At 43.8% G+C, this 13232-nt stretch overlaps 1 protein-coding gene across 2 annotated transcripts in view; it reads left to right on the plus strand.

Moving 5' to 3' along the window:
* Positions 1–12132: 12132 nt before the first annotated feature.
* Positions 12133–13232, plus strand: part of LOC106574446 (Rho guanine nucleotide exchange factor (GEF) 10) — a 104488-nt gene continuing 103388 nt past the window's right edge. For both annotated transcript variants that reach the window (XM_014150370.2, XM_014150449.2), the window contains exon 1: positions 12133–12339. In XM_014150370.2, the coding sequence (XP_014005845.2) occupies positions 12135–12339 (205 nt within the window). In that variant the 5' untranslated portion in view covers positions 12133–12134. The remainder of the gene's footprint in view (positions 12340–13232) is intronic.

Below are 13232 nucleotides of genomic sequence, written 5' to 3' on the forward strand. Positions count from 1 at the left end.
GCATCCGGAAAAAAGCTTGTCCGGAGAAGACATGGTGAGCGCTACCATCAGTCCTGTGTCATGCCAAAAGTAAAGCATCCTGAGACCATTGATGTGTGGGGTTGCTTCTCAGCCAAGGGAGTGGGCTCACTCACAATTTTGCCTAAGAACACAGCCATGAATAAAGAATGGTACCAACACATCCTCCGAGAGCAACTTCTCCCAACCATCCAGGAACAGTTTGGTGACGAACAATGCCTTTTCCAGCATGATGGAGCACCTTGCCATAAGGCAAAAGTGATAACTAAGTGGCTCAGGGAACAAAACATCGATATTTTGGGTCCATGGCCAGGAAACTCCCCAGACCTTAATCCCATTGAGAACTTGTGGTCAATCATCAAGAGGCGGGTGGACAAACAAAAACCCACAAATTCTGGCTCCAAACTCCAAGCATTGATTATGCAAGAATGGCCTGCCATCAGTCAGGATGTGGCCCAGAAGTTAATTGACAGCATGCCAGGCCCAATTGCAGAGGTCTTGAAAAAGAAGGGTCAACACTGAAAATATTGACTCATTGACACTTATGAAATGCTTGTAGTTATACTTCAGTATTCCATAGTAACATCTGACAAAAATATCTAAAGACACTGAGGCAGCAGACTTTGTGAAAATTAATATTTGTGTCATTCTCAAAACTTTTAGCCAAAGCTGTATATGTATATAAAGTAAAATATATATAGAGATTTTTTTTATATATAAATAAATTTACAATCACACTCAACTATGGTTATTAAAACCCACACAGGGTTTATTTTACACCACAGCTTGTTAATTTAAGTCTTTACAGAGTTAAAAACGTTAACACAAATTTAACACTTACATTTTTACAGCATGAACAGCAACTGGTTGTTTGGATGATCTCCAAGATGAACTTGGAGACCTGTCTTCTGTGATGTAGCTTCACCAGCACATCTGTCACCACACAGGGCTCCAGGAGAGGGCTGGCTACTGGCAGAGCTGCTTTTAAGCGTCATGCCATGAGGCGCTGGGCCGGGCTGCTATCCATGCCTTTTGTTGGGGTATTGCGCCAATGCAGGATTGCTTTCCAGGCATCCTTGCCCTCTCACAGAGGTTCTTTGCGATTTTGACTGCCGACTCCACCTTCTCATTAGCTTTTGGGTTTCGTGGCGATGAGGTGACGTGCTCAAATTCCCATTCTGCTGCAAATTTTCGGAACTCAAAGCAGGAGAATTGGGGTCCATTATCTGAGATTACCCTATCTGGCTGGCCATAGTGGGAAAACTGAGCCTTGCGGTGTTTGATCATTGTCTCTGCTGAGAGGTCGGGGAGGAGTCATGAGTAATAATCGACTACCAGAAGAAAGGCTTTGCCACTGTGCTGGAAGAAATCTAGACTTACTATCTGCAAGGGGCGCATCGGTAGCTCGTGGGACATCATCGTCTCTCTCTGTTGCTCAATGGGATATTCATTGCAGATTGTGCATTTATTGACATAGTCTTTGATTTCATTCTGCATTCCTGGCCAATACAGTGCGTCACGTGCTTGTCTGTAATATGCCTCACCTCCAATGTGACTTGAGTGCACGTGCGCTAACATCTCAGGGTGCAGAGCCCGGGGAATAACGACTCTCTGCCCTGTGAATATTACTCTGTTTTGAACACTGAGCTCCTTCTTTAACTGGCCAATATTCTCTGACGGCCAGAGCAGTTTCTTCCTTGCAGTCAGGACAGCCCATCAGAATCACAGACCTCAACGCCTGGAGGTGCTTGTCCCAGTCTGTGTGCTGTCTGATTTGTATTTGTACGCTGGTCCGTAACATTGAGGTAGTCAGCCTGGTTGATATGTTCAACATCCGCTTGCTCTGTTTGTAAGCTGCACACTGCGTGTTGTTCATGCATGGAGTCTGTGTGTGTGTGAGACTGATGCAGTAGCCTTGCTGAGCGTGTCACTCACATACATCTCCGGCCCTGGCTTATACACCACCTTGAGGATGTAGCTTTGTAGAGCCAGTAGCATACTCTGCATTTCCAAGACAGCCTTCACTTTCTCAGGATCCGACTTCAATCCGGTGGAGGACAAGATGTGCCCATGGAAGCGGACCTCTGGCACTTTGAACTGCAGCTTTTTTATGCTTAGCTTGACCTGTCTGCATCTGTCCATCAAGGCCAGCAGCTTGGCGTCATGGTCACATTCTGCCTCCTCATAACTGTCCCCACAGCCCACTACGAGGAAGTCATCTGCTATGGGTTCCACGCCACTGAGTCCCACCAACAGCTTGTGCTGTTTCCGCTGAAACACCTCTGGAGCCATGGAGACTCCAAATGGGTGCCTCAGCCACCTCTTCCTGCCCCAGGGTGTCCAAAAGGTGGTCAAGTAGCTGCTGGGCTCATTGAGCTTGCACTGCAGGAAGGCATCTCTGGCGTCCACGAGCGTGATGACTCTGGCCTTCCGGAGCTTGTAAAGAACATCCTCCAATGTGGGAATAATGTAATGTGAACGTCGCAGAGCCCGGTTGGTGTTAAGGATCCATGCATATCCGTAGCTTGTCTGGTTTCGCCGCAAACTTTTCCCCCATTTTATCAGCCCTTTCCCCATCTCCAAGATCCTTAGCCCCTCTGCTGTTTGGCTTCTTTTGCCCCGCACCCTCCATATGCATCCCACATTTCATGTATCAAGGATTAAACCTCTGTCTCACAGCCCTCTGTCTCCTCTTTCCAGGCCCACCCCTTCCCCCCCATCTCCTCAACGGCCATCCGGCATATACGGTGAGGAATCTCCTGAGTGTTTAACCTCGGGGAAGGGGATTCCAGTACCTGGTTGACTGGGAGGGTTATGGTCCAGAGGAGAGGTGCTGGGTCCACGCTAGGAACATCCTGGACCCAGCCCTCATCACTGAATTCCACCGCCGGCACTGTGGTCAACCAGGTATGTGCCTGGGTAGGACGCCAGGTGGCATCCCTAGAGGTGCGTACTGTCACACCCTGATCTGTTTCACCTGTCTTATGCTTGTCTCCACCCCCCTCCAGGTGTCGCCCATTTTCCCCATTATACCCTGTGCATTTATACTTGTGTTTTCTGTTTGTCTGTTGCCAGTTCGTCTTGTCTCGTTAAGCCTACCAGTGTTTTTTCTGTACTCCTATTTCTCGTTAGTTCCTGTTTTCTAGTTTTCCCGGTTTTTGACCATTCTGCCTGCCCTAACCCTGAGCCTGCCTGCCATTCTGTACCTCTTGACACTGCCCTGGATTACTGACCCCTGCCTGCCCTGACCCTGAGCCTGATTGCCGTTCTGTACCTTACGGACTCTGCCAAAAATACAGTGAAGACATTGTTAATGTTGTAAATGACTATTGTAGCTGGAAATGGCAGATGGAATTTTAATGGAATGGAATATCTACATAGGCATACAGAGGCCCATTATCAGCAACCGTCACTCCTGTGTTCCAATGGCATGTTGTGTTAGCTAATCCAAGTGTATCATTCTAAAAGGCTAATTGATCATTAGAAAACCCTTTTGCAATTATGTTAGCACAGCTGAAAACTGTTGTCCTGACTAAAGAAGCAATACAACTGGCCTTCTTTAGACTAGTTGAGTATCTGGAGCATCAGAATTTGTGGGCTTGATTACAGGCGCAAAATGGCCAGAAACAAAGACCTTTCTTCTGAAACTCATCAGTCTATTCTTGTTCTGAGAAATGAAAGCTATTCCATGTGAGAAATTGCCAAGAAACTGAAGATCTGTACAACACTGTGTACAACTCCCTTCACAGAACAGCACAAACTGGCCCTAACCAGAATACAAAGAGGAGTGGGAGGTCCCAGTGCACAACTGAGCAAGAGGACAAGTACATAAGCGTGTCTAGTTTGAGAAACAGACGCCTCACAAGTCCTCAACTGGCAGTTTCATTAAATAGTACCCGCAAAACACCAGTTTCAACGTCAACACTGAAGAGGCGACTCCGGGATGCTAGCCTTCTGGTTAGAGTCAGTTTGCACTGTTCTGAGAGATACACTGAGTGTACAAAACATTAGGAACACCTTCCTAATATTGAGCACCCCTTTTTGCCCTCAGAACAGACTCAATTTGTCTGGGCATGGACTACAAGGTGTCAAAAGCGTTCCACAGGGATGCTGGCCCATGTTGACTCCTAAGCTTCCCACAGTTATGTCAAGTTGGCTGGATGTCTTTTGGGTGGTGGACCATTCTTGATACCAGGGGTGCAACTTTTACATTCTGAAATTGCGTGTTTGCCCCCCACCCCAGTTCTGTAATTGCACTGTGATACAAATCATGGCATCTGGTGTGCTTTAGGACCATGAGGACACCTCAGAGCGGTCGGTTAGGCTGTTTTCCGGTTTCAGCCTGCTGGATTTAGGACACAGACACCACAGAGCATGCGGGCAGGCTGTGTTAAGGCAAGGCTTCTGAAAGGCTGGTGTATAGGACCAGCACTGGAGAGATGTACAGAGGCAGCTGCTGTCTGTTGCACTTTTTCTCAGAGTTGTAAAAACAAGCAGAGCAGAAACTAGCTGCTCTTTAGTTGATTGATCTAGCTGGCAAGGTAACTGCCGTTTAACAGCAGAAAAAATAAATATTCCCAGTGCTGAGCTAGTAGTGTAACTGACATGTTACATTAGCTAATGTTTCATCCCCTCTAGACTGAAGTGAATCCAAGTTAGTCAGTTTCAGGTTGGATATTCAATGTATATTCGCACTTTCAAACCTCAATAGCTTTCAAGCCACTTGAGCCACAGACTCCAAATAAGTGTCATGATGTTCAAAAAATTGCACTTGGTCTTATTTTCATGATTTGGACATTAATTCGCTTTGCAAAGCTAATACACATGTGGAAATGTGAGCAGCATTTTGAATTCCTAGATGAATTAGTTACAAACTTTTTTTACATTTGGAATTCAATAGCTTCTTGGTCATGTGACCTACTGACCTCAAACAAGGTTCAGAATGTCAACTGACTACACTTCTATATTGCACACCCTTTAGTTTGTCCATTTTCATCTCACACGTTTTTACATGCATTTTTTGTAACTTTCTAATTTCAATAGCTCCTTGGTTATGTGACCTACTGACCTCAAACAAGGTTCAGAATGTACACTCAGTGGGCCTAGACATTGCACACCCTTTTATTTGTCCATTTTCATCTCACACAATTTTACATTAATTCGCCTGCTCTTCCCCCTGAAGGACAGTGTCACTCACACAACTATTCCATTGGGCCTTCTCCCTGGGGCCTTCCTGACCTCCAGGCAGGCCCCCATTGACCTGGTGACCTCTGACTCCTGGCCTCTCGGCCTACACTCCCTGCCCGCCTGCCTGCCCTCTCCCTGGGCCTGAGAGTGTATAGCTTACTCCCTGGAACTACAGGCCTCCACACCTACTCTCCCTACCCGGTCAACACCCGTCTCCTTTTGACTTAGATTATAGCTTACTCCCTGGAATTATTAAAATGTCTATAGTCCCGCTATCAGGAATTCGAAACAGACTCTATGCTCCTGGTGACCCACTTTTTTTTGCTCACAGACTGTCCCCATTCCAACCTCCATGGCCTGAGTGCTGGCCTCCTTGTGCACCTGGTAATCTGAAACAAGCTCTGTGCACCTGGTGACCCGCCAGCTTTTATCCGCTCAGAGACTAAGTCCCCAAACCAACCTCCACAGCCTGAGTGCTGCCCCCAGCCCCTGAGTCTGGCCGCTCCTGCTCGGACTCTGAGTGCCCCCCGCCTTGGGGTAGGCCTCCTCATACACCTGGTAACCTTTTGACTTCCACAGAGAGTCCCAACCTGACTCACAGTCCCACCAGAGGACAGGCCTGGAGGATGGGCGACCACCACTACCTATCCAGAGCCCAATGTCAATGTCTTATGCCTTCTACCCGCCTGCCTGGGCTCTCTCACACTCTGTATCTGGCCTCTGGCCCTTCTCCATGCACCTGGTAACCCGTAAATAAAGGAGGATGGTGGAGGAAGACGCCTTCCGTCCCCGACAAAAGCTTGGGTCGAGGGCTAATTCTCGATAGATCGCAGCGAGTGAGCTGCTCTGCTACGTACGAAACCCTGACCCAGAATCAGGTCGTCTACAAGTGATTTAGCACCAGGTTCTCCACAAACATGCGGAGCATCAGGCGAGGGGCAGCAACTCATCCGGCCGCACCTCAGCCCCGTCACGAACGGCTCTACTCACCTGCCAAAAGAGGCAGGCTATCCCGGGCCAACCGAAGATCTGCGGCACTACGGTATCGTTACATTTAGGGGGGATTATGACCTAGAGGCATTCAGTCATAATCCCACAGATGGTAGCTTCGCACCATTGGCTCCTCAGCCAAGCACATACACCAAATGTCTGAACCTTCGGTTCCTCTCGCACTGATTAGGATTACTATTTCAACAACACATCATCAGTAGGGTAAAACTAACCTGTCTCACAATGGTCCAAACCCAGCTCATGTTCCCTATTAGTGGGTGAACAATCCAACGCTTGGTGAATTCTGCTTCACAATGATAGGAAGAGCCGACATCGAAAGATCAAAAAGCAACGTCGCTATGAACGCTTGACCGCCACAAGCCAGTTATTGTAACTTTTCTGACCTCCTGCTTAAAAGCCAAAAATTCAGAAGGATCGTGAGGCCCCACTTTCACGGTCTGTATTCATACTGAAAATCAAGATCAAGTGATCTTTTGCCCTTCTGCTCCACAGGAAGTTTCTGTCCTCCCTAAGCTCGCTTTAGGACACCTGCATTACCGTTTGACAGGTGTACCACCCCAGTCAAACTCCCCACTTGCCACTGTTCCCTGAGCGGGTCCCCGCCTCACCAGGTAAGTGAAAAAAATTATAAGAGTAGTGGTATTTCACCGGCGGCCGATGCCTCCCACTTATTCTACACCTCTCATGTCTCTTCACAGTTCCAGACTAGACTCAAGCTCAACAGGGTCTTCTTTCCCGCTGATTCCATCAAGCCTGTTCCCTTGGCTGTAGTTTCGCTAGATAGTAGGTAGGGACAGTGGGAATCTTGTTCATCCATTCATGCGCGTCGCTAATTAGATGACGAGGCATTTGGCTACCTCAAGAGACTCTTAATTATTCCCCGCTGTTTACCCCTGCTTCATCGAATTTCCTCACTTTGACATGAGAGGGTCACAGCCACCCCGAATGTGGTTTGAATGCGACCATGAAGGGAAGTATGCTACGGTCAGATATCATCAAATTTACATCCATTTGAGTCGTGCCCGGTGGTATCATCAGAGGCTTTTCTGTCTAAAAAACTGGACATCATTTGCCGCTACTAACCTTCTGTGGACTTTAACTGGGTTTTTACACCCAATCGACATCAAGTGCCAGTGCAATTATTATAGGCTTGAGAACCAAATACTCCTCACAGTATCTAGCGGCACCATCGACCGGGTGTCGGAAGAAGCAACAGAAAATAATCATCCCCTCTCACCCCTTTCATTTGTGTTAGATGAAAATGGACAAACGAAAGGGTGTGCAATGTGTAGGCCCGCTGAGTGTACATTCTGAACCTTGTTTGAAGTCAGTAGGTCACAAGACCAAGGAGCTATTGAAATTTGAAAGTTAAAATGTTTTATGTAAAAACGTGTGAGATGAAAATGGACAAACTAAAGGGTGTGCAATGTGTAGGGCCACTGAGTGTACATTCTGAACCTTGTTTGAAGTCAGTAGGTCACATGACCAACAAGCTATTGAAATTCAAAATTTTAATAATTTAAAATAGTGTGAGATGTAAATCTACAAAAAAAAGTGTGTGCAATGTGCATCTATTCCATCGGGTTAGCTAGAACCAGTTTTGAAAGTTTTAGGAGTAATGGTTAGAGCTATTGAAATTTGAAAATTTTGATTTGTCACTATGTTGATGGTCCCTAACTGCTGTTGGTGGACATCGGGAAAACTACAGGCGAATATCCGCTGAATATCGAACCTGAATCCGTCTACCTCGGTGAAGTGAATGAACTACTAGCAGCTAGTTAGCTAGCTAGTAGCTACCGTCCACAGCCAGTTCAGCTCTAGCTAGCCTCTAGCTACAGTATCTGTCAGGTATCAGTATATAACATCTGTTGTGTGTATGGAAATATTTTGCAGCCTTTGTTTTGTCCCGTTTCAACAGAAGTAAATTTGATTATGTACCATTGTACCGTTAGCTAGCTGAGCTAGCCAAAAGTTGGCTAACGTTAGCTAGCACACTAACTTGAGCTATTATTTTTACCTCAATCACAGTAGACCTAAATTAAATGATGAAACCAGAGGCCAAACGATTGAGGACCGATATTCAGACTTTTTTTCATCTCAATTTGAGTTTCTATTAGTCAGTATAGCAATGTAACATTATTGATCTGTCAGTTTCCCTATCTAATTCCCTACCTTTCACACAGACACAGTATAAACAGCTATACAGGCTTCACTGTCATGGTGCACAGTCAGTACACAACACTATGCTCATCATGTCTTAGCAGGATCAGATGGTGACAGGTGTCTCTGCAGGGTGAGACAGCCAGGGAAGACCAGTCTACGGAGCGGAGGTGAATTTTGCAGTATATTATAACAATCAGAGAATGGATACAAAGTTCCATCTTGAGTTGACGGGTAGGCTACAGTCTGGGATGTGGGAATAATGGTCATTTCAATTGTTGAACCATTGATACTATTCATGGATAATATAATGTACTGTATAAATGTACACCAATGTAATTTTTTGTCATGCCTCAACTGAGCAGGATCAGATGGTGACAGGGGTCTCATCAGGTTCAGGCAGCCAGGGAAGACCAGTCTGTGATGGAGCTGAGGTGAATATTTGCAGACTTTATCTTCTCAGTGCAGCAAACACTGGACAAACAAAAACCTTCAAAGATTGAAACTATTTTAAGACAGTCTGACAAACCTCTAAAGTTGATTTCCAAACTGTATCAAGGGGTTGATAGAGGCGTTTCCCGATGACACAAAACATGTAAATCAAAAATACCTGGGAGATGCTATTGATGACGATGAATGCATACAGATATGTTAGAATGCCCAGTCATGTTCATATAATCTCAGACATGAATTACTGCAGTTTAAGACCATCCATAGAACGTACTATATGCTAGTGAAACTGAATATCATGCACACAGAAATGTAATCTGTTGGAGTTGTAAAACACAAAAGGGGACATATTCGCTTATAGTATGGTATTGTGAAGGCTGGCTGAATTCTGGCAAAGAGTATGTTATTTTATCTCAGCATGTCTACAGATTCTCCCTTCTCCCTGTTTTTGTTTACATTTACATTTACGTCATTTAGCAGACGCTCTTATCCAGAGCGACTTACAAATTGTTTGCTTGGAAATGTTGATACTGGAGACTGTTATCAGAAGGAACTGCGTAACCTAGCATTTATAACAGCTAAGAAATGCATTGCCATTAATTGGAAGGTTGGTTATCCTCCCACAATGGATGGAAGAAATGTCAAGTTATGTATTACTAGATTTGATTTATTACAATATTAAGGGTATATTGTGCAACTTTCATAAGGTCTAGATGCCTTATATAGAATACAGTACGACAAAAGGAGTCTGTAATGAAAACATGCCCACGTCAGGGGAGATACCTATTTGATCAATCTCTAGCAGGCGGCTCGGTCTGGCTGAAATTTGATATAGAGGATGTCTTAATAAAGACAATCAAAAGTGTGTACTTTATTTGTAAGAGTTGTTCATTTGTTAGGCTATTGGTTAAATGTGCAACACAATATTGATTATTGAATTATCATTGATCTAGTTCAATCTTATCAATCACTTAAACATGTTAAATAATGATCTCTTACCTAGCTTGAAGACTGGGCATTTTGTCTTACTTTATGTTGTTCTAAATAGAGACGGCTAGAATTGCCAGGAAATTAGCTTTAGATGCCCCCAAAAATGGGAAGCCCCCCCCCACCAAGTTACTGTATGTCCCCCCCACTTCTAAAACCAAAGTTGCGCCCCTGCTTGATACACACAGGTACAGTTGAGCATGAAAAACCCATCAGCGTTGCAGTTCTTGACACTCAAACCGGTGTGCCTGGCACCTACTATCATACCCTGTTCAAAGGCACTTAAATCTTTTGTCTTGCCCTTTTGTCTTGCCCATTCTGAATGGCACACATACACAATCCATTTTTCAAATATCTCAAGGATTAAAAATCCTTCTTTGAGCTGTCTCCTCCTTTTCATCTACACTGATTGAAGTGGATTTAACAGGTGACATCAATAAGGGATCATAGCTTTCACCTGGATTCACCTAGTCTGTCATGGAGAGAGCAGGTGTTCCTAATGTTTTGTGGAATGATCCGTATACCTTCGATGTGGAAATGCCCTATTCACTTCCATTCATTTTTCGGCTCGGTATCGGGTTACCTTCAGACGACTCCCGTGACACCTGTGGGGGTTGTATAGCAAAATAACACTACCCCCTGACACATAATCAGTTACAGTATATTGTTCTGTCCATTGTTCTGTTTGGCTCAGACTAATTGATACTCATACAGCATGTAACATGTTGCCCAAAAAGTCAGACTATATTTTTGCTGTTTACAACAAAAACAGAAACAATGTATAGTTTCAAAACACAATCCAGAACTGTGAGACACAGATGTCATGTGGTTGACTTTTGAGATGTGATTGACCTTCTCTGACCTAGGGCTGCCTGATGCAAATCTGAGGACTGACTATTTTCCTTTCTCTCAGCAGTTAATGCGTTCGTTAGAGTCTCATCTTTCCATAGATGGGTCATATTATTCCAAACCATTCATATTAGCCAAAACCTTTCAAACACTACAGATGTTTTCGTAAGAAGACCGATTTTTGAGATGTCTCCTGGTCTGACAAACACCGCTGTAGCTCTGCCACCTTCCACCGCAGATGCAGAAGCCGACATTGGCGGATGGAGTGGATTGAGACGCAGCCCATGGAAGAAGAAAAAATATCTCTTGCTTAAACAGACGGATTTTGATGGGGATGTTTTTATTATGCTAATTAGATTGACATGCGTCAATCAAATGTAGGGGGTTTTAATCTCAGCATGACCAGTGAGACTAGCCACTTGAAGTATGAAGTTGTGCACAATGAATTTAATGCAATGTGTAATGTATCCATGAGATGGAGCTGTAGGATTAGCTGAATGCTCCAGGCCTCTGGAATGAACTCAGTGATTATTATTATTTATTTTTTTACCTTTATTTAACTAGGCAAGTCAGTTAAGAACAAATTCTTATTTACAATGACGGCCTAAAGATGGGAGCTCACTCATTTTAGTCAACTCTAGGGATCCAATATGGATAATGGATTATTTTGTGGTATTTATCAGATGTAAGGGGAACTGTCTATGACCTCATTTAATGTATTACATATTTTCGGCTTATGGAGAGGCTTGGCACAATCTCATTTTTGTCTATACTAGATGGACATCAGCATGGAGTTAATAAATTGTTGGGAATTGTTTACTGTTTATTAATTCAAACAAGAATAAATACTTTTGACTTCAATGCAATGTTGACTGCGAACTCTCCATAGACCTATAGGGCATGTGTGAAGAAATCAACAAATGTGTGTGTGTGTGTGTGTGTGTGTGTGTGTGTGTGTGTGTGTGTGTGTGTGTGTGCGTGTGTGTGCGTGTGTGTGTGTGTGTGTGTGTGGTGGTACTTCAACAAGTTTGACGTGGCAAAGTCAGTTTATGATGAGACTGTAAAGTTGGAATACTTCACACTAATAGGGACATTAAATAATTTACACCAATGGTGGATCATAGTGCATAATTTGAAAGACCGTTTGTAAGTATAAGATTGTTATGCTTCTCTACATCTACGCTAATGAAGGATTAATGTTCAGCTGTTCCAAGGGAGCCGCCTCACTGACCACGTGGTACACATTGGAGCGTGTGTACTTCTGCTGCGTTCATAACCAAGTAGCAAGGTGGTAGAGGTCAGCATGTGGAACAAACCGGAGCCCAGGCATGATAGGAATTGGAGGGGAATTTAAGTGAATTTCTCCCAGTCGTATATGGTAAATACCACCTTCCCACTTGGTTATCAACGCATTATAAATGTGATTGAGGGCCTTTTGAGCCAATTAAGGCTTCGCACACGAATCTCCACCAATGACTGAGAAGGAGGCAGGGTCTTGGATGGAGTCAGATTGCATTGGGAAAAGCTTGGATAATTTTAGTAGAGGAAAATGGAAAAAGGGACAATTCATTTATAGGAGCAGAAGAAGTTCATCCTCAGTGTTTGACAGGGATTTCTTTGCAAATCTTTACTGTGGAACTAGAAAAAATAACGATATTCATCAGGATTCGAAACATGGTGAGTTCTATGTGTTGTGGAAAATATTCCCGAACTTCAATATTGTTTGAAAGTAATTTTTATGATTTACAATACAGTAATATAACCAGTACATTATGTTCGGCTGTATTTGGACGGTATTCTGCGAATGGAAGAGATCTAACTTACATGTTTTCTCTGCAAACAAAGTGAGTGGTCGTTCGCCCGGGTGCGCTGTTATAACGTGGCGACTTGTCTTTGCCAACATGTATCGGTTTGTCAATTCAGAGGCGCGTGTCTCATAATAATGTATCCTTGTGGGTTCTATTAGTTCGTCTACTATTGTAAACCTTTATGCTTGGAAACATACAAGGACAAAACAAATGAATGTATAATTGTATCTTTCTCATACACACAGTCTTTAGTATCTCAGGAATTTCAGTGTACGAAATTTGCAGGAACGTGGTTGTCACACCAATGACACAATTGTGCTGAATTTCTAGATGTTCTGTACAAACTCAATGCCGAAAGATATGGTGCCCCTCTCTTCTTTTTTCAAGGGTACAGGTGCATGATATTAAAATAGATTGCATAGTATCAAGTGCAACCTAAATGTAATTATGATTTTTATCCACTCCTTACCAAGACATTTAAGGCCTGACAATATAAACAATACTTTCCATCAGTTATTACAGGTTCACTGTTTATTTCTGATTAATTAACTAGTCTATAAACTAATAAACCAGGCTACTAATTATAAACTGTTGGTGAATGATAAAGTATTGTCATAACTGAGCAAATGTACTGTAGGAGTACTGTATAATACATTACCCTTTAGTTTCTGATTAAGTTTAGTATATCGATTTTAGCCTAGTCCAAAATAGTATTGGAATACCTATATAGCCAAACGTTGTACAGTGTATCATGAAGTTTGA

Source organism: Salmo salar, chromosome ssa01 (assembly GCF_905237065.1).
Source record: "Salmo salar chromosome ssa01, Ssal_v3.1, whole genome shotgun sequence".
NCBI classification, from domain to species: domain Eukaryota; kingdom Metazoa; phylum Chordata; class Actinopteri; order Salmoniformes; family Salmonidae; genus Salmo; species Salmo salar.